The sequence below is a fragment of the Rana temporaria genome, chromosome 5 (assembly GCF_905171775.1).
Source record: "Rana temporaria chromosome 5, aRanTem1.1, whole genome shotgun sequence".
Lineage (NCBI taxonomy): Eukaryota > Metazoa > Chordata > Amphibia > Anura > Ranidae > Rana > Rana temporaria.
The window spans coordinates 276,466,901-276,489,438 of record NC_053493.1 but is presented as its reverse complement, the minus strand read 5'-3'; the positions used below and the strand labels follow the sequence as shown (position 1 = coordinate 276,489,438).

General features: G+C 44.8%; 1 protein-coding gene across 1 annotated transcript in view; it reads left to right on the top strand.

Annotated features, from left to right (window-relative positions):
- Nucleotides 1–22,538, top strand: part of ZNF407 (zinc finger protein 407) — a 651,163-nt gene that overhangs the window by 416,610 nt on the left and 212,015 nt on the right. Inside the window, exons 6-7 of the mRNA XM_040353884.1 lie at nt 1,820–1,986; nt 22,421–22,504. Of these exons, the coding sequence (XP_040209818.1) occupies nt 1,820–1,986; nt 22,421–22,504 (251 nt within the window). The remainder of the gene's footprint in view (nt 1–1,819; nt 1,987–22,420; nt 22,505–22,538) is intronic.

Sequence of the window (22,538 nt, the reverse complement as noted above, 5' to 3'; positions counted from 1 at the left end):
CACAGAACAGCGGAAGAAGAGGAGAAGACGTCACAGAACAGCGGAAGAAGGAGAAGGCACCGGACAGCGGGAGGAAGAACCGGGGTGCGCCGAGTCAAGAGCGGCGAACATAGAAGAAGACCCCCCGGAGCGGAGAAGACGTCACAGAAGAGCGGTGAAGACCCCGGAGAGCAGGAGAAGACCCCCGGAAATCGGAAGAAGAAGCTTCCCCTGGTAAAAGAGCTAAAGAAGACAGGGGGAGCCTCCGGAGCAGACTAATAAAATATTTTAATACCCTGTGTTTTTTATTTGTGTTTTTACCACTTTTCCTCCAGGTGAATGGGTAGGGGTACGATGTACCCCATATCCATTCACTTAGGGTGGGGGGCCGGTATCTGGGGGCCCCCTTATTAAAGGGGGCTCCCAGATTCCGTTAAGCCTCCCGCCCGCATACCCCGACAACCAACGGCCAGGGTTGTCGGGAAGGGGCCCTGTCCTCATCAACATGGGGACAGGGTGCTCTGGGGTGGGGGGGCCCCGCAGTGCGCCCCCCTGCCCCAGAGCACCCAACCCCCCAAGTTGAGGGCATGCAGCCCGGTACGGCTCAGGAGGGGGGGGGGCGCTCGCTCGTCCCCACTCCTTTCCTGACCGGCCGGGTAGCGTGCTTTGGATACGGGTCTGGATTGTAGGGGGACCCCCTACGCCGTTTTTTTCGGCGTAGGGGGGCTCTCCTTACAACCCTTAACAGACCTAAGGGCCTGGTATAGTCCTGAGGGGGGAACCCATGCCGAATTTTTATTTAAAATCCGGCGGGGACTTCCCCCTCAGGATTCATAACAAACGCTGCACACGTGTAGAATTGGCCGGAATCCAAGTCGGATCTCCCGTCGCTTCTATGACGGCTCTGTCTCCATCGCGGCAAGCCAGCTCGGCGCTGGCTCCCGCGATGGGGCTCGTAGGTGCTCAATCTCGCCGAGAAAGGGAGCGAGATTGACACAATATCGCGTGCACCTACTGTAAGTAAATGAATATGTTGGCACGGAGAGTAACTTTTTTTTTTTTGGAGAAAGGGGAAAAAATGATTTATAAATTCGAAACCACGTCTGTGTGTATATGGATATATATATTTTTTAAATTGTAAGCTCTAATGAGCAGGGCCCTCTGATTGCTCTTGTACCAAATTGTAATGTAACTGTAATGTCTGCCTTTATTTTGTTAAGCGCTGCGCAAACTGTTGGCGCTATATAAAACCTGCATAATAATAATAATTATATATATATGCACACACATGCATAGTCCTAAGATTTTACTCCTAGCATTGAGGCCTTCCAGCAGTGTGCAGTACATGGCTTGCCCCCCTTTCTAGTGGAAGGGTTAAACGTGATGGTGTAAGCAGAGATATATTTCAGCACAGTACAGCATTTAGCACCACTTGGCTGTCTGAGCGCTGTTGAACAGATAGCTTTTCATTTAGCCTTTGCTCTGACAGCACATGCCCTGGATAAGTGGTATAGGTCTGTACAGGTGAAATCTATTCTCACATTTGCCTCAGGGGCGACTGGACTGTAACAGAATTTTTCAAACCCGTTGGGCCCAACCGCAAAGCGGAGAATAAATGGCTGACGTGCCAGGCCTCGACAGAAAAATCAATGCCTGGTTATACAGACATGACAGACTTAGGCTGCAATTCTCTTCAGCAAAGGCATTGCATTTACCATTGTTGAGCTTGTAAAAGTATTGTCCTTTTCTTAGGTTTAAAAATGTGCTGATCTCCACATGTTTTTTTTTTTTTATTCTAATTCCAATTTTCTTTCTTTTCTTTTTTTTTTTATTCACTCAGGAAATTTGCCTGCAACCTCTGCTACAGAAGCTTCAGAGAGAAATGGTCCCTGAATAACCACATGAAGCTTCACACAGGCGAAAAGCCATTTAAATGTACCTGGCCTACATGCCATTATTCTTTCCTCACAGCCTCTGCCATGAAAGATCATTACAGGACTCACACAGGTCTGTTTAGAAATTATGTCTTCATTATCTTCCAGGTTATATATAAAACTCATTTATAGGCAAGTAATACTTTTGTTTTTTAATTAAAACAAAGATGTTTTAACAAACACCGTTAACATAAACATTGAGAGAGCAGACATTGTCCACTTTGAAACATCTCCATGTACTTGGAGCAGCTGTAAATGAAAATTGAATCTTTATGGTGCCTTATTTTAGTCTCAGAGATAAATGTTGTCTTGCTCTCTAACCAGCTCTGCAATCTCTCAAACTCCCCTTTTACTTCCCTTCTCTTTGCCTCTTTACCGGTCTTTCTTTATGTCTTCGTTATATTAGCCAATTGGTGGTTTAACCCCTTAAGAATCATGTATCTGTTCAAGCTGAACTCCCGGAAAATGGCTAAATAAACAGTTGAGATATCCATTTATATGAGCTTTTTTTTTTTTGCCAAAATAATTTGTCCTTTTGTTCTGAGATGTGTACTGCCACACAGCACAGCCATGCTGGTGGCCTGATTTTTCTCTACCGCAGTTAAGAAATACAACTTGGTCGCCTCTCTGCCTCCAACCTGTGATTGGATAGTAAGGGAACAGCTGCTCACTCCTCCTGTTTGCATGTTCCTTTTCAGTATATTCACAATTAACAGGTCTGATTTGCTTGTACTATTTGCCCCTGTGATTCACTGGGTTCTACAGTGCAGTATTGTCAAGACAAATGTAGGTACTTATACTAGTTTCCTCTTTAAATACTTTAAATTATTTTGTAAAGAATGCAAATTTGCATCATTGTGTAATATTTTTATAACTGCCCGGAGTTCAGCTTTAAATCTTCAAGGGTACTTGCACCTCATCAGTTTTTAAAATAGAATTGCACGTGTCATTGTTAGTCTCCCTGGCCAGAAAACTAAACAGCTTTTGGGTATCTCGTTAGTCCTCTGAAAAGTAATACTTGTGCAGGGCAATGCAGTAGAGAGACTAATGGCCAAATCTTTCTTTACCTTGATGCGTGCTCCTGGGATGGTCACTCTTTCATATGGTCAACCAATGCACATTCCCAACTCTTTGGGGAATCTCTGAGAACATTGCCTGACCTTCAGTAGCCATGGTAGAGAAAAGCCGATTATGTCTTCTTTCCTGAGCTGTTATTTTGGGTTTAAAGAGAAGGGGTATCCACCTTTCAGTTTACTGCTTGGTACGCCAAGGTGAACCTTATCAGTACTTTGGGCAAACTCAAAATACCAAATTATGCACCCATTCTCAGCATTGAACCCCCTTACCCTACTTGGGTGTTAACTACACCAATCTTCTAACGGTCCTGACATCACCATGTGAACACCACCTGTACCACCTGCATTCATTATCCATATGACTTTGTGAAGACTCTGTAGGCTAAAAGTTTAAGCCGAGTAATACTTGCACATTTGTATATAGTCTATACCCTAGATTGTAGGTTATGTTATTCTTCTTACTGTTAAGGCCATGGAATTGGAAAGAGATACCCATGTCCTCCATGCTTAGCAGGTTCTACTGTAACAGTATGCTCATCCCAGAACTTATGGGATGCATTTGTTTATATCGATCAGCCATTATCTATTCAGCTATGGTTGCTGTAATAACTCATGATTCTTGATGCCATTTCTCTTCACTCATATATGTAATTCTTTGATGTGTATGTACTATATTGTTTTTTTTTTCCAGCCTTGCTGTATTGTTAAGAATTTAAATTAAAAAAAAGCGAGCGCCCCCCCCCCTCCTTAGCCGTACCAGGCCGCATCCCCTTAACATGGGGGGGTTGGGTGCTCTGGGGCAGGGGGGCGCCCTGCAGCCCTCCCACCCCAAAGTACCCTGTCCCCATGTTGATAAGGACAGGGCCTCTTCCCGACAACCCTCGCTGTTGGTTGTTGGGGTCTGCGGGGGGCTTATCGGAATCTGGGAGCCCCCTTCAACAAGGGGGCCCCCAGATACCGGCCCCCCGTGTTGAATAAATATGGGGTACATCGTACCCCTACCTATTCACTTGGAGGCAAAGTGTCAATAAAATAAACACACAACACAGGGTTTTAAAATAATTTATTAGTCCTCTCCGGGGGGGTCTTCTCCGCTCTCCGGGGGGGTCTTCTCCGCTCTCCGGGGGGTCTTCCCCACTCTCCGGGGGGTCTTCTTCCATCTTCTCCGCTGTCGTCTCGGCGCTCCCCGGTTCTTCTCTTGCACGCTCTCCGCTGCCTTCTTCGGGGCTGGTCGCCGCTATCTTCTTTTTAGCTCTCTTACTAGCGTTGCGTCAACATAAGAAAAGAAGAAGACAGCAAAGAGTAGGCTGTGCCGCCGCTAGTAAGAGAGCTAAAAAGAAGATAGCGGCGGCCAGCCCCGAAGAAGGCACTGGAGAGCGAGCAGGAGAAGAACCGGGGAGCGCCGAGACAGCGGAGAAGATGGAAGAAGACCCCCCGGAGAGTGAAGACCCACCCTGTGTTGTGTGTTTATTTTATTGACACTTTGCCTCCAGGTGAATGGGTAGGGGTACGATGTTCCCCATATTCATTCACCTAGGGTGGGGGGCTGGTATCTGGGGGCCCCCTTATTAAAAGGGGCTCCAAGATTCCGATAAGCCCCCCGCCCGCAGACCCCGACAACCAACGGCCAGGGTTGTCGGGAAGAGGCCCTGTCCTTATCAACATGGGGACAGGGTACTTTGGGGTGGGGGGGGCACAGGGCGCCCCCCTGCCCCAGAGCACCCAACCCCCCCATGTTGAGGGCATGAGGCCTGGTATGGCTCAGGAGGGGGGCGCTCGCTCGCCGGCCGGGCGGCGTGCTTGGATATGGGTCTGGTATGGATTGTGGGTGGACCCCCATGCCGTTTTTTTGGCGTAGGGGGTTCTCCTTACAATCCATACCAGACCTAAGGGCCTGGTATTCCCCTGAGGGGGAACCCATGCTGTTGTTTTATTAAAAATTTGGCGTGGAGTTCCCCCTCATGATTCATACCAAACGCTGCAGCTAGAATTGGCGGGAATCCAAGTCGGATCCCCATTGCTTCTATGACGGCTTTTTCCCATCTCAGCGAGCCGGCTCAGCGCTGGCTCCCGCAACGGGGCTCGTAGGTGGTCAATCTAGCCGAGAAATGGAGCGAGATTGATACAATATCGCGGTCACCTACAGTACTAAACAAACCAGTTGCACCATTCTGAAAGTTAACAGACACTAATCCTAACCCTGGCCCTAGCGCTCAAGATTTTGAGAAAACAAACTTTTTAGAGAGGCATGGGTTGCCTTTTGCAATTCCCTTCTGTAAATGCTAGTTGGCTGGCTAGTACACTGACCAGCTGGATTCAGTAAGATATTAGTTAATGGACCTGAAACAATTATGCATATCTGTCAGATATTCCTTATTTGCATGGTTGATCCATGTAGAGGGTCACAAAGTATTGATGCATGTGTGTAAACTTGACAGACAGTTAAATGGCATTTGCAGAATGATAAGTAACAAAGGGAGCCTCCACATCTCACTCATGAAAGGTTTCCTTTTGAGTACTTCTTGAGTCGCTAACACAAAACAAGTGTGTGGCAAGGAAGCCAGAACCCCCGACCTGCATGTTCTTGTTCTGGGTCTAGGGCTTGGAAATACTCAAATCAGAGGATTAGCATGACAAACAAATAACTAAGGACATTTATGACTTTCTTTAAAGTTAACAATTAATAACTTTCTTCTGAAAATATTAATTGTCTAGATGTGATTGATGCAATTGCTTCAGGATTTTCTATGACCTGAAAAGATATGCAGCTTATGAAATTACCAAAGTACCCGATCTGTATATTTGACCCCTTAAGTAGCCTTGTAGATAATTGACTAGCATGTTCAGAAAGAAGTGATAGACAGTGACAGCCTACATATTTGTGGAGTTTTCTTTGGATTTTTTTTTATAATACAACTTGTGTCTTGTGAAGTCGGTTGATTTGCGTATTACTGCAAAAACAGCATGAGATATTTTTATGTTCATGGCTGTTCAGTGACATTCCAATTTTAGGGACACTGGCACTTATTAGGAGACACTGGCGCTTGGGGGCAGACACACAATCACAATAACTCTTGACTATCCACTTGTCCGCTTTACCAAGCTGCAGAGATCTTGCACAAGCATACTTTATGAACTCTACATGTGGGTTTTTACTAAAACTGATGTGTATAAAAGCCAACAAAAAATACGTGTTACTATTTTAATCAAGTAGTGAATGTTAGAAGTCTTACAAATCAAATGTTGCAGAAGTCTTCATTCTTGCTGGTAACTTGGGTCTTCTAACTGTACTCTCCAACTAGAGTTTTGTTTTAAGTTTTAGCAGTCAAATAGAAGGTCTTTCCAGCTGGGGGTAGAATTAGTTGCTATGGGACTTTTGATAGAATATCTAAACTACCTGTTTTATTGATACATTATTGTAGCTGAAAGAATTACCCATATTTGAACAGTGAAAACAAAATCAAATTGTTTGAGTTTATGTGACGAATAATGATTCAGTTTTACAAAAATATATTTTTGGCTGATAACTTAGAGTTTGTAAACATCACATCTGTTGTCATACTTGACAGAAAGCATAAACATGCCTTTGCAAAGCGAACATAAATATGCGCCATTTCTTTTTGTATGGCTGACATATATTCTGTGGTTTCTGTACAACTGTCTTAATCATTGGAAATTGTTAACATCTGTTTGACTTGCTGTACCCACAATAATTAAAATTAATAATGATAAAAATGGGACAGTTGCTGAAGTATGATCCAGATGTTCACCTCTTAGGAGAAGATTTTAGGTTAAAAAGTTCTTTATTGAGAAATATCCCATGTATTTGGTGGGAGGTCAGGTCTCTTTAGCTACTCTGACAAGGGTGTTGACGATTTAAGGTCTCCAGCTTGCCCTGAGAGATCACTTATATCGAACCGCAGATGAAAAGCCAGTGCAGATGTAATTTATCGTCGGTGTTTCCTTCTAAAGAATAATTGTGGAGACTTGGTTAGATCAATAATATAGATTTTTGTTGTTAGGTCTTGTAGTCTGCACCATAATGAGAGAGAGGGGACAGTGGCTGTTTTCTAATAGAATATAAAGGATTAGTTTCCGTGTCTTTCTACATTTAAATGCAAAATGGCACACTTGAAACTAATTCAAGATGTTAAGAAAAAAACCCACTTTCCATCTTGTCTCTGCCATCATGTAAACAGCCTGTGTGGTTACCTAAAACAATTACTCATTTTGTCTGCTCAACAAATGTTAAAGCTGAGAGTGTGGACTCTAATGAAAGTACTTACACTGAGCCAAAAGGAATCAGTTTCTAAGCAGGGAGTCTTTCGAGGTGTCATTATTCTCTTTTCTAAAATATTCACTGTGACGTGGCAGTAATAGATTTGCTGCTGCCTTGAAGTTGAACGCAGAACAGGGACCTTACTTGACAAAGACAGTGATGGAAATCCTGCATCAATGATACCTTAGTAAAGTTGGCATTTAATCACTGAACCCTGAGGTTCTGACCTGACATTTGTTAATGTGTGCGAAGGTCAGGACAACAGAGGAAAGTTTTGGGTTTTCTACTCTACTTGATGTAAATCTTTATTTTAGCATTTCTTAAACAAGGTTAGGAGCAAGTTTAGTAGATCAAATATCTTAGAACATACAAAAAAAAAAATACTCATTGATAATTGAGTTGAGTATTTAGAAAATATGTGTTTGCTTTGCAAATATATTTGCACTAGTATTGAGATGCTCCTAGACCTTTCAACGAGATTGATAAATAAAAATGGTCTAAAGGCTCGAGTATGTTTGACTTGTAGGCTCTGGTTCTGTGGTTACCTGCGTATGTGATAAAGGTGGCACATTCTTTGTTTCGCCCCACCCCCCATGTCTTGTATGCAGGCCTGTTGTCCTCCACACAAAGTCAAGTCACGAGTATCAGACCGTGATTATTAAATGCATCGTTTCTCTACTATAAGCCTAATGTATCCCTATTGGGTCATGCTTTCAGAAAATCCTTGACCATGTAATTTAGTGGTGATGTGTATTTTTATTTATTTTTTGTGTACTTCACAACCCACTGCTGAGTATTTTTGCTAATGCCACACATGTACCCAAACTGCAAGGCTCCGATGGTCTTGCCTTGTGGCCTTCGTGGATCACAGCATTTCCCTGCAAGTTAATGCACCCCACTTTGAATGTGCACAGTGGTTTCTTTACATCTTGATGGAAAGACCATCTAAAATGTAACAGGACCTCCTTGGAAATGAATAGACTTTCGCAGTATCTGTGACTCCGTTATTACAACAGGAAAGTTCACATAGCATGACGTTTTGGGAGCATAAGGATTGGTTTTAGGAGAAACATTTATTCAACGTGTATGCCAAAGGAAGACAGAGGACCCCTAGCTAATTGCTACAATAGCCTTTATTTGTGAAATTATTAATTAAAGCGGTGGTTCACACTAAAATACAAGTTTCTACCATGAAATTCAGCATACTAGCGCGAGCTACAGTATGCCTTTATTTTTTATTTTTGGGCTGTACTCACAGTTTAATCCCGTAGTTAAGTTTCAGACTCCCCGCGGGGAATGGGCGTTCCTATGCAGAGGGAACATGATTGACGGCCGGCTATGGCGCGTCACGCTTCCCGAAAATATCCGGAGTAGGACTCGGCTCCTTACGGCGCTATACGGCGCCTGCGCACAGACTAGGAGCTGACTGCGCAGGCGCCGTAAAGAGCCAAGTCCTATTTCGGCTATTTTCGGGAAGCGTGACGCGCCATAGTTGGCCGTCAATCATGTTCCCCTCTGCCTAGGAACGCCTACTCCCCGTGGGGAGTCTGAAACTTAACTAAGGGATTAAACTGTGAACCCCCGCTTTAAGCCCAGAACCTAGGAAACAAATGAGAAGGCACTCAGTTTACCTTAATCTGAGCTTTGTGTTATCCCCTCACTGGGTGATTACTAAGAGTATACTTCCCAAAAAGAGTCCTGTACTTAGACTATTGATACTGTTGCTGACCCCTCCTCCTGATAATGCTAGCTTCCTGGGTGTCATGATGATGCATTGCCTTTAACCCTTTTCTTTATCGTACATCACGGGACACAGAGCGGCATTCATTACTATATGGGTTATATGGAGTACCTTCAGGTGTAGACACTGGCAATCTCAAACAGGAAATGCCCCTCCCTATATAACCCCCTCCCATAGGAGGAGTACCTCAGTTTTTACGCCAGTGTCTTAGGTGTTAGTCATGGTTTAGCTTGCCTCCGCATCCTTGGGATTAGGTGAGCTACCGGTTCTGTCCAAAAAAGCCTCAGCGCTAAAGTGGTCAGTAACCGGACCCCAAACCCTTGGGGTATAGCCCATAATGCTTTTCTTTTTAGAGAGCTGGACCCTGGGCCCAGAACTTAGAAACCTTTGGGTGCCTAATGTTTTCTGTTGCCAGGGTGCTATATGGGCCCAGGACAGTGGATCCTTCATAGGAACCCAGGGCCTGAAGGTCTAGACATCCCCACGGAGATGGGGGAAGATTGGGCCTCTTGCTTGGCAAAGTCCTGCGGCATGGAGCAGGTAAGTGAGGGGAAAACTTGCGGAACTTGGTTCTTAGCAGGTTTTTTCTGGGGGGTCACAGGGGACATGCCTAAAGTTATGCACTGCATCTGGCAAACTAGTCACATATCATAAAGATAGGATGGCTCTCTATGTATTATTCCCCATAAGATGTGACCTCCCTTGTAGTGTTGGAAAAGCATTGAGTGGGGCCTGTGTTATATAAAAATATATGTGTGTGTCAGAGAGCTGTGCTTACCTGCAAGCCTCCAGGCGATGCTCCATTCAGTCTTCCTCCTCAAGGCCTGCAAAGCAGGCAAAACGCTGACCTCCTCATGGTTCCAGGCTGCAGGCTGCAGTTTGCTGGAACAGAGAGGTCCCTTCCTCCCAAACCCCCCCCCCCCCCCCCCCTGTCGGGAGGGGCATTTCCTGTTTGAGATTGCTGGGGGGGAAGGGCGGGTCAGTGGCTTAAAGGAAGGGGCGGCCCTTCCTTGTTTGTTCCATTCAATACTTTGTAACTGAGGAGAAAGACCAGAGCGGCAGCACGGGGGCGCCGAGGACACACAGTGGCCAGAAAGGATATTGCAGTCTTCAGAGGACTGTTTTTCAAGCCTAGAAATAGGCTGTTTCTTTCCATCTCATAGTTTTTCTTTGCAATACTACTCAGGGGGACAGAATGTTTTTTCTTTCCTGGATTTGAAAAAAAAAAAAAAAAAAAGTCATCTAGGGGAGAGGAAGCATTTTTTATCCCCCAAACAGGTGTTTGGGCAATTAACTTTTATAGTTCCAAATACCAATAGGTAGCAGGTGTACCTCGGTATTGTACCATGGCATCCGGGTCAGAGGGTACAAGAGGTGGGGATTCCCCCAGAGAGTCTGAGGTCTCGGACAAAGCTATGCCGCTGCTTTCCCCACAGGGAGCCTTGGGGCCATCGGGATCTGGGGCTGGAGCTGACGCGGGTCAGTCCAACCCTAAGATGGTCACGGAGGAGGTATTACTCACCTCTTTAAAAGAGATGCAGAAAAGCATGGGTAGCCGCAGCTATGCGGGGCAGTAAGCGGAATAGATCTCCGTCGCCCGAGCGCGGACCCTCAGAAGAGGAGGTCCTTTCCTCAGGGGAATTGGACGACCTCTTGGACAAGGACCAAGTAGGTTCAGGGATCGAAGATCCGGATACAGAGGAGTCTGGGGCAGTTCAACTTGCCAGTACCAGATCTCCAGGTATCGACGGTTTCAGCTTTGGGCTCACTGAGGGCGCCTCAAAGCAATGCTGTGTTTCCGATCCATCCTCTATTAGAGGGAATTTTGTTCCAAGATTGGAACAAGCCAGATAAGATATTCTTACCACCTAAAAGGTTCTCTGTCCTATATCCTATGGAAGAAAAATTTTCCAAAAGATGGGCTACTCCTGCAGTGGACGCAGCCATCTCATGTGTTAACAGATCGTTAACATGCCCTGTAGAAAACATACAGGTGTTCAAGGATCCAGTTGATAAGCGCTTGGAAGCACTACTTAAGAACTCCTTCACTACTGCAGGGGCAGTAGTACAGCCAGCTGTGGCTGCGATTGGGGTCGCTCAAGCATTATCGGATCAATTTAAGCAGATGCTTAAACTTATTCCGGCCCAGCAGGCAGAAAAATTTTCGGATGTCCCTAAGGCCATATGTTTTACGGTAGACGCAATCAAGGATTCTATCCAGCAAGCATCACGTTTATCGTTATCCCTTATCCATATGAGAAGACTCTTATGGTTAAAAAGCTGGGAGGCTGAGCCCCCATGCAAGAAGCTCCTGGTAGGGTTCCCCTTCCATGGAGGACGACTCTTCGGAGAAGACCTAGATAAATACATTCAGACCATTTCAAACGGCAAGAGTACTCTCTTGCCAACTAAGAAGAAGGTTCAGGGACCTGCGTTTAAACGACAGTATTCCCCTGGGCAGGGGCCCTCTAATGCCAAGCAGTATCGACGGCCTCCTGCAAAAGCAAACTTCGGCTTCAACAGCAAATCACAAGGACAGGCTGTTAGAGGCAAAAGGCAGTGGTTTCGCAAACCAGCAAAACCAGCCCCCAAGCCAACCTTATGAAGGGGCGCCCCCACCCACGAAGGTGGGGGGAAGGCTGCGACTCTTTTCAGAGATTTGGGAAGCCAGCATTCCCGACGAGTGGGTACGGTCTTCCGTGGCCACAGGCTACAAATTAGATTTCCTAAGGTTTCCTCCTCCTCATTTCCAGAAGTCGAGGATTCCAAACGATCCGGAAAAGGGAGCCGCATTAAGATCGGCATTAGATCATCTACTTTCCCAGGAAGTAATAGTAGAGGTACCAGTCCTGGAAAAACAGGGGCTGGGTTTCTACTCCAACCTATTCATCATCCCAAAATCCAAGGGAGATGTCAGGCCAATTTTGGACCTAAAGATGGTAAATGCATATCTAAAGATCCGCTCATTTCGGATGGAATCCGTGCGGTCAGCAGCTGCCACACTCCAGAAGGACGACTTCATGGCGTCCATAGACATAAAGGATGCCTACCTTCATGTTCCAATTTATCAGCCACATCAAAGATATCTACGCTTCATGGTGGCTTCGCGTCACTTCCAATTCGTGGCGCTTCCCTTCGGGTTGGCTACGGCCCCCCGGGTGTTCACGAAGGTCCTAGCTCCGATCCTAGCCAAGCTAAGGATCCAAGGGGTCACGATCCTAGCATACCTGGACGACCTCCTAGTCATAGACCACTCGTCTCCCGGCTTGGAGCGAGCAGTGGCCCTCACGGTCCAATACCTCGAGAGGTTCGGCTGGGTCCTAAATCGAGAAAAGTCAGCTTTCCAGCCCACAAGGCAGTTGGAATATCTCGGCATGAGATTAGACACAGAACAACAAGGAGTGTTCCTACCTCTGAGGAAGGTAAAAGCCATCAAGGAATTAATCCTACTGGTTCTAAGCAAGAAAGAACCGACTATTCGCCTATGTATGAGGTTACTAGGCAAGATGGTGGCCACATTCGAGGCGGTACCATACGCCCAGAGCCACACTCGCATCCTACAGGCAGCCATCCTGTCAGCATGGAGCAGAAGGCCACAGGCCTTGGATATCCCGTTGCCGCTCTCATCAAGAGTCCGACAAAGTCTGTGTTGGTGGTTAGACCCTCAGAATCTACTGAAGGGAAAGTCTTTCAGCCCAGTGGCTTGGAAGATAGTGACCACAGACGCCAGCCTGACGGGCTGGGGAGCAATTTTGGATGGTTGCACTCGCCAAGGTACTTGGGCAAAGCCAGAGAAGCAGTTGCCCATCAACATCTTGGAGCTCAGAGCTGCTCGACTAGCCCTCAGGGCTTGGACGTCAAAATTGCAGGGGTTCCCGGTGAGAATTCAATCAGACAATGCCACGGCCGTGGCATACATAAATCACCAAGGGGGAACCAGCAGTCAAGCCGCTCAGAGAGAGGTGAGCTTGATTCTCCTATGGGCAGAGGCTCATGTGCCCTGCATATCGGCAATATTCATTCCAGGAGTGGACAACTTTCAGGCGGTCTTCTTAAGCCGCCAGACTCTATGGCCGGGGGAATGGTCTCTGCATCCACAAGTCTTTCAAGCACTCTGCCAAAGATGGGGAGTGCCGGACGTGGATATCATGGCATCGAGACTCAATAAGAAACTAGACAGGTTCATATCCCGCTCAAGGGATCCGATGGCCTGCGGAACCGATGCGTTGGTTTGCCCTTGGCATCAGTTCAAACTTCTTTATGCGTTTTCCCCGCTCCAGTTACTACCCCGCCTGCTGCGCAGGATCCGGGTGGAGCACATACCAGTCATCCTGGTAGCTCCAGCATGGCCCAGAAGGGCATGGTACTCACTAATCTTAAGGATGGTAGTGGGAGACCCGTGGACTCTTCCTCTACGGCCAGACCTGCTATCGCAAGGTCCGATCCTCCACCCTGCCTTACGGCATCTAAATTTGACGGCCGGAAGCTGAATCCCTGATTCTCAGGGGTAGAGGTCTGTCTCAGAAAGTAATCTCTACCCTAATCAGAGCCAGGAAACCGGTCTCTAGGGTGATTTATTACAGGGTCTGGAAGGCCTATGTAGGCTGGTGTGAGTCCAAGCGATGGCTTTCTCGCAAATTTACCATCGATAGAGTATTAAGTTTTCTCCAGCTAGGAGTGGATAAAGGATTGGCATTAAGCACAATCAAAGGACAGATTTCTGCTCTGTCAGTGTGGTTTCAGCGGCCGCTGGCCACCCACTCGCTGGTTAAGACCTTCCTTCAAGGGGTCTTACGTATTAGACCTCCAGTTAAATCCCCGCTTTGTCCGTGGGATTTAAATGTTGTTCTGTCAAGTTTACAGAAACAACCGTTTGAGCCGTTGGCTGATATTCCTTTGGTTCTACTGACAAGGAAGTTAGTATTTTTGGTTGCCATAGTTTCCGCAAGAAGAGTTTCGGAGCTGGCAGCCTTATCCTGTAAGGAACCATATCTTGTTTTTTATAAGGACAGGGTCGTTCTCCGCCCTCATCCTTCCTTCCTACCGAAGGTCATATCCAGTTTTCATTTGAACCAGGATTTGGTATTACCATCCTTCTTCCCTAAACCTACTTCCAGAAAGGAAGGGTTGCTGCATACCTTGGATATTGTCAGGGCCATGAAGGCCTATCTTAAAGCTACAAAGAAGATCCGGAAAACAGATGTGCTGTTCATTCTACCGGATGGGCCCAAGAAGGGGCAGGCAGCTGCAAAGTCCACCATTTCTAGGTGGATTAAGCAATTAATCACTCAGGCCTACGGCTTGAAAGGGTTGCCTCCTCCAGTATCATTAAAGGCTCATTCTACTAGAGCCATGGGCGCATCCTGGGCAGCACACCACCAGATCTCTATGGCTCAAGTTTGCAAGGCGGCAACCTGGTCTTCTGTCCACACGTTTACAAAATTCTACAAGTTGGACGTAAGAAGGAATACTGATACTGCCTTCGGGCAGGCAGTGCTGCAGGCTGCAGTTTGAGACCCTCGGATTCCGGGGGCTCCTCTTGTTTGAGTTAAATTTAAAAATTTATTATTTTTCTCAACTAAGTTGGATTTATTATGATTTGAGTATATCTCTAAATTAAATCCTTTTGTCTTGGAGATGTTCTCCCTCCCCTCATTGTAAGCATTGCTTTGGGACATCCCATATAGTAATGAATGCCGCTCTGTGTCCCGTGATGTACGATAAAGAAAAAGAGATTTTTAATACAGCTTACCTGTAAAATCTTTTTCTTGGAGTACATCACGGGACACAGAGCTCCCACCCCTCTTTTTTGAGGACCATTTTGGGAGGCATACTGCTTGCTACAAAACTGAGGTACTCCTCCTATGGGAGGGGGTTATATAGGGAGGGGCATTTCCTGTTTGAGATTGCCAGTGTCTACACCTGAAGGTACTCCATATAACCCATATAGTAATGAATGCCGCTCTGTGTCCCGTGATGTACTCCAAGAAAAAGATTTTACAGGTAAGCTGTATTAAAAATCTCTTTTTTGCAGCCATAGCCATTTTGCATAAACCTTCATTACAAAAAAATATCTTAATTGTACAGTACAGTATACATAGGGTTATAGGCTTGTACCTTCAGGTGGTTTACCACTGGGAAGACTTTCAAGGACACCTCCGCTATAACCCTACTTTATTTTGTGAGTCCTCAATTTTTTGATAGCATCTTAAGCATCTTCTCCTTTTAGAGAAATCACTCTTAGTTTAGCTAGTGTATTATTTTTCTTTTTTTTCAAATTAATTTATTGAGAGAAGAGAACCATCGCTCCACAATGGCCTCTTTAAAGTGGTTGTAAACCTCAAACATGAAATATGAACAAACATCATTCTATACTGTGTACAATACTTGCCTCTATCCAAATCACCAAGTGTGATTTGGATAGAGTCTGCCTTGTTCTTCTGCCATTAGCATGAGCCACTTCTGACAGGTTTTCCCGTCACAAGCGATTAAAAGGTAATACTGGTGGGGGCTCCAACACACAGCCTGTGACTTATATCCACAACTCTGCATGTTCTCTGTGTACTGTGAGGAGTAGGGGGGGTGTCTCTCCCCACCAATCAGGACTGAGAGATGTCCTCTCAGACAACTGCACTGAGAGACTTCAGATCCCTGCCCCCTGCTATTCAATGATCTTGTGCAAATACTGTACATTGTTCAGTTGTAGAGAATAGTGGGCTGCAAATAAACAGGTACAACTTATATAGGAGGATTTGTTTTCAACTGCTTTAAGTAATTTTGTTCTACTTTTCTTAAGTAATTCTGGGTAAGGAGAGCTACTCCCGTTACAACATAGGCACTGTTCTATCTTGTGAGTAAACTGAATTGCCAAGATGTCACAGATCGTATGAAGGGCAGTACAATTTTAAATAACTGGGTTGACACACTGACTGTGCCAGAGAGTGTATCATTTATCATACCCATTGTCTTAAATCTATTATAAGTGTAATAGAGTTCAGGTGAATTGTTGTACTTTTCTTTATAATGTTTATGAAAAGGTTAAACACTTAAATGTGTAAAACTGGCTTGATTATTTAATTGTTTTCATTTTCGGAAAAGGGCCTGTGAAGTAAATGAAATTGTGGAAATATTTTGAAATCCGTAACTTAAATCCGTCCGGTGCAAGGCAGGCCAATTCAAATGGGGCGAATCCCATTTAAATTAGGCGCGCTCCCGCGCCGGACGTACTGCGCCACTGGATGCCCACAGGACCAAGTTTTTCAGGGTGGGCAAGATAGATGGCCCTGATTAGTATGATTGTGTGGACGTTTGCCTTGTTTTTGATGTTTCCTTTGAAATCTTTGAAAAACTCAGGGAGGTTTAGTGGCATCCATCTTTAACTAAAGTTGGCTGGTTGTTTTTTGGAGACTTTATTACAGATGAAGTTCTCATCAGTAAGTAAAAATAAAATACACTGTGATTATTTGCTTGGTTGTACATTTAAAAAAAATGGGGAAGGGTGTAAATTACTGTATCCCCACTGGGGAGATTCTTCCTATCTAATTGGCCCAGTGACTGCTGATACTGGGACAGAAAGTGTTGGAGAATGCAGATTTTTTTTTTTTTTAGCTTTGGTGTGTGTTGAAATCTTTATTTGGGGACACCTGGCTTGGGGTCTGTTGTCTACACACGATCGGTTTGTCTGATGAAAATGGACCGTTTTCATCGGACAAACCGATCGTGTGTGGGCCCCATCGGTTTGTTTTCCATCGGTGAGATAAAATCGAACCTGTTTTAAAATTTTCCTATGGATAAAAAAGCGATCGTCTGTGTGGAAGTCCAACGGTTAAAAAATCCACGCATGCTCAGAATCAAGTCGACGCATGCTCGGAAGCATTGAACTTCATTTTTATCAGCACGTCATAGTGTTTTACATCACCGCGTTGGATACGGTCGGATTTTTGACCGATGGTGTGTAGGCAAGACTGATGAAAGTCAGCTTTCATCCATAGGATTAGATTCCATCAGATATCCGATCGTGTGTACAGGGCATAAGAGGGTATTTTTCCTTGGTTGGCAGGGGTTCACAATGGGACACCTATATAATAAGGTCTTAGATGTATTGCTAGATCATGGACCAAAGAATCCTGAGAAGCTGACTTAGGGTTTCTGGTAAAGCTCAGGTTTTCCAAAGAAAGAACGAAAAGAGAGACACGTGAGAGCCCTTATAGTGTAGTAAATTAAAGGGGTTGTAAAGGTTCGTCTTTTATTTTCTAAATTGGTTCCTTTAAGCTAGTGCATTAATGGTTCACTTACCTTTTCCTTCAATTTCCCTTCTAAATGTTTTTTTTCTTCTTTGTTTGAATTTCTCACTTCCTGTTTCTCCTCGGTAACCTTTCCACCATCATCCGAGCGGTGGAAAGTCATTTAGAACAGCTTACTGAACACCTTACTGAGGAGGAACAGGAAGTGAGAAATTCAGACAAAGAAAACAAAGAAAAAAAAAAAACATTTAGAAGGGAAATGGAAGGAAAAGGTAAGTGAACCAACAATGCACTAGCTTAAAGGAACCTATTTAGAAAATAAAAAACAAACCTTTACAACCCCTTTAATTCAAAAACAAGAATTCAGTGCTTTCCACAATAACGGGGAATAGGTTAAGGCTGTGGTCACCCATCTAAGGGGAAATATGCAGCCTTCCTAGTGTGCAGGTGGAGAAAACATTAGGTAGATTCAGTAAGAGTAAGGCCGACTTATCAGTAGATAAGCCGACCTAACTCAGAATCTACGCCGACTTATGTTTAAGCGTATGCTCAAACAGAGATACGCTTAAACATATCTAAGATACGACGGCTTGCGCCTCCCTATCTTAGATTGCAATATTTTGGATGGCCGCTAGGTGGCGCTTCCATTGCGGTCGGCGTAGAATATGTAAATGAGGAGATACGCCGATTCACGAACGTACGCCCGGCCGACGCAGTACTTTTACGCCGTTTACATACGAGGATAGGCCACGTAAAGTTAGAGCTAGGCCCTATTAGAATAGTAATGTCAAGTATGGCCGCCGTTCCCGCGTCAAAATTCGATTTTTTTACGTTGTTTGCGTAAGTCGTCCGTGAATCGGGATTTATGTCGTTTACGTCCACGTCAAAATCAATAGGCCCGTGCGGCGTACTTAGCCGCAATGCACACTGGGAAATGTAGACGCCCGGCGCATGCGCAGTTTGTAAAAAACATAAGGTCAAGCTCCATCAACATAAAACACGCCCCCCTCAAACACATTTGAATTAGGCGCCCTTACGCCTGCCGATTTAGGCTACGCCGCCGTAACTTAGCAGGTAAGTACATTGTGAATCATGTACTTGCCTAGCTAACTTACGGCGGCGTAGCTTAAATGCCTTAAGCTACGCCGCCGCAAAGTTGCGGCCATGTACTTGAATCTAGCTACATGTCTTTACGCAGGGCCAGTGCAGTTTCTCTCTATGCCTTGTGCACCCCTATTCTGTGTGCTCCTATGGGGTTCTCGGGTGGGTGAACGGAGTAGTAGAAAGAGTCATGTTTTGTGGCTTTAAATTGCAACTTCCTCAGTTCAAGGTGATAAAAGCCAGCTACATGTGATCCATCTAGATTACATCACTGCCACAAGCTCTACATTTCAACTAGTGGCAAATGAAGAATATTCCCCAAGTGAATCTCACTGCCAGCTATTACTAGACACCAATTTTTTATCACCTTGAACTGAGGAAGTGGCAATTTAAATCCATTAAACACATTTTATTTGGTGAACTAAAGCAATTGGATATTTTACTTGGAGGACATAAACCCTGATGGGTTTTACTCCATTGTTTGTTCCTTGCAAAGTAAAAGCATTATGTGCTAGTATGCATCACATACTAGCATATTATGTGACACTTACCTGCAAACGAAGGCCACCCTGTCCCCACTGGAGGCTGCATCCATTTTCGCCCCTCTTCTTTTTGGGGCCATGGACTTCGGCACTCGCTAGTTAAGAATCGGCGCAGTACAAAGTAGATATCTTCTAAACGGCGCACGTTTAGGAGATATTTACTGTACCTATAGATAAGCCTTATTATAGGCTTACCTATAGGTACAACTTGAAAATGGAGGTTTATAACCTGTTTAAGCAGATGACTTGCCTATCCTTTGATCAACCAAATTGGGCGTCTCTGCCAATCGAACTATCCAGGGACCTTTTTTGTACTGACAATCTCTACTACAATGGGGCACCTGGCTTCATTTGGAATGATCCAGTAGTGTATACTGCGTGATGCATGAGCTGTACAATGTACACCAAAAATAACAAACTTATTCGGGAAGGAGGACGATTTATTATTGCATGTCTCAAATCTATAAAATTTGGATTTTCCAAGCTTAGTCCCACATTAATGCCCGGTACACACGATCCGATTATCAGACGAATGATCGTCCGTTTTTTTATTTATTTTTGTATGCTAATCTCACGTCGAATCTGATGAGTTTACTAAAGTCACGAAAATTCTCGTATGCCAGAATAAAAAATCGGAAGTGATGTGATGTGTTGTGATGCATTTGTATTGCATTTTCGAACGACAGCTGTACTGATTTAACGAAAATCGTACGATCTGGCATCGTACGAAAACAGTTTCCGTGCATGTCCGATAGAATATAATCGGATGAACTGTCCTGATCGTCTCTCGGAAGCTCTGTACGAACGATCCGATTATCGTATGATCGTTTCGAAAGTGGAATTTTTCGTACGATTTTCAGATCGTGTGTACGGGTTTTAAATCAAGGTGTCGTGTGATCAATCCAGGGACATCACAGATCCTCCCTTGACTGGTCGTGGTGGGCAGCACTTACATAATGACACGTGAGAGCCATTCTGTGTAGCAGTACCAGTGCCTATCCTGACCTCCCTGGGGCCCTAAGCGAAATGAAAGTTGAGAAAGCGAGGAGGGGGGGGGGTGGTGCCGACAGTGACATGTCACATTGAAGATGAGAAGTGGGGGGAGGCGGTGTTCTGCTGTCGGAAATGACATCTTACATTAAAGTGAGAAGCGGGCAGGGTGAGGGGCCAAAAATGGCTTCTCACCAGGTGGGCCCCGCCTCTAGTAATTTGGGGAGCCCTCTGCAGCTTTACGGGGCCCTAAGCGGCTTCCATAGTGAGTGACATACTCCCTAGGGGGTTTTCATGACTACCTGGGCTCACAGATAGTGGGTTATATGACACTGGCCTTCAATAACCCTGGAACAGGAGCACTATCAAGTGGAGGCGTAGAGAGCATGGGACAGAACAGGAATAAAGATGTGTTTTCCAGCAAAACTGATTTTTTTTCTTTTAATTATAGTGGACAGTTTTTGTTTGGAGTTTCATTTTAAAGTGATATTAAAACCCAAAACTCAAAATGTATTATATTGCAGCTTACCCATCATTAGATGTGGTGGCTGCTTTAGTTTATTTTCTTTGTCTTTTTTCCCCCTAATGGTCTGGCCAGTAATGCACCTTCTGTATTTATGAGACATAAAACTCTAGAAGAATGAGCAAAGAGGCACAGTGGACAGCAGCATTTTCAGTCTGGAAAGGGGGAGGGGAGGAATTAAATGTAAGTCAAACGCCATCTCTTATTTAATAATCGCTTACAGCAAACATTTTTTTTTCTTTTTGGGTTAAAGGCTTTGCAAGAATACATAAAAGATGATTCTTTTAATCACCGCTGGCAGTTTGTTAACCTAAAAAATGTAAATAAAGATCCTGTTCCTTTAAAGAATGTTATAAAGCACAGTGCTTGTGTCATTTTGCCCCTTCTATCACCTGAAAAACCTGGCTGATCCTGCCAGTTTCTGACCTCCCCTTTTTAAACTGACCAAGGTATATCATGGCTGCTGAGCCCTGACACCGTGGTCAGTTTACGTGCCTCCATCATCATCATCTGTCTCCTGTCTCTTTTCTGTGCTCTCCCGTCCTCTGCCCCCTCCCTTCCCTGCCTGTCAGCTATGTGTTCAAAGTCGGAAGAAGACCCCCGCAGCTGCCTAATAAATTACTTTAAAAACCTGTCTGTTTTTTTTCATTGACACTTTTTTCCCCAGGTGAATGGGCAGGGGTATGATGTACCCCATACTCATTCACATATGATAAAGGGACGGGATATGGGGGCCCCCTTATTAAAGGGGGCTCCAAGTTTCCGATAAGCCCGCCGCCCGCAGACCCCGATAACCAACGGCCAGGGTTGTCGCGAAGAGGCCCTTGTCTTCTTCAACATAGGGACAAGGTGTTTTGCGGTGGGGGCGCAAGCACCAACCCCCCCATTTTGAAGGCATGTGGTCTGGTATGGTCTAGGAGGGGGGGGGGGCGCTCGCTTGCCCCCTTTCCTGACCTACTGGGCTACAGGCTCAGATAAGGGTCTGGTCTGGAACGTTTTTCTTTTTTTTTGGTGTGGGGGATTCCCCTTAAGATCCATACCAGACCGAAGGGTCTGGTATCATCCTGTCGGGAACCCCTCTTTAAGATTCTCCGCTCAAGTGTCGCCCCGCATGTTGGATCATCTCGATCCGACTTCTGGTGCGATCTCTATTGAAATCGATGGGCTCCCATAGGGAACCATTGATTTTGAATAGAGAAAAAAAAACGCGGCTGAAAGCTAGCGCGACGAAACGTGCATTGAATTCAATGCAAAACACAGAAAAAATTGCGTTTAAAAACGCCGCTTTTTTCCTGGCGTCTGTACTAGCTTTAAAGTCCGTTTTTTAAAACGTCTGTGGGCATGTAGCCTAAAAGAATAAAGATTTTAGCTAAAATAAACAGTAATATTTTGAGGAGTAAAGTCATGCTTTATTAAAATAAGTGATATAATGTAAGTTGTGAGAGCTTGTTTGCCTTTTATTTTATGACCTCTCAAATATTGCATTATGGTTAACAATACATAACATTTTATTAATTTGCATACAATATATTTCCTGGATGCAGACAAAAAAATGAATGTATCTAATAATGTACACAAACATAGCGCGTTAGTAAATTCAGATTATAATTGTATAATGTGCATTTGTATTCTACATTTTAGACAATATTTAGTGTGCTCAGAAAGGCCAGATGTATGGGAATTGTAAAAAAAAAAATCAGGGTATGCATAAAAACTGTTCAAGTGCATAAAGCAGCCCCATCTGGAAGGCATCTAACAGAAATGAAGTTGTACAAAACCATTCCATTGATAATAAAGCTAATTTTTATGGGTCTGACAAGTATGTAATTATGTTCAGTGGTGCTTTTCAGATTTTATCACAGTCAATAAACCGCAGTGGTAATTTCATTCCCATTTGACATATTTACATGGAAACATTTGATTGGAGGAATTAGTAACCCTGAAAGGCTTGATAGATATGTTTTAACGATCTGTGACCTCTACAATCCCACATCTGTTTATTGTTGCAACAGGCGAGAAGTCGTTCTTGTGTGACCTTTGTGGCTTTGCTGGTGGGACCCGTCACGCCCTTACGAAGCATCGGAGGCAGCACACAGGTTGGTCATTTACTTTTTTGCTTTCACATCCACG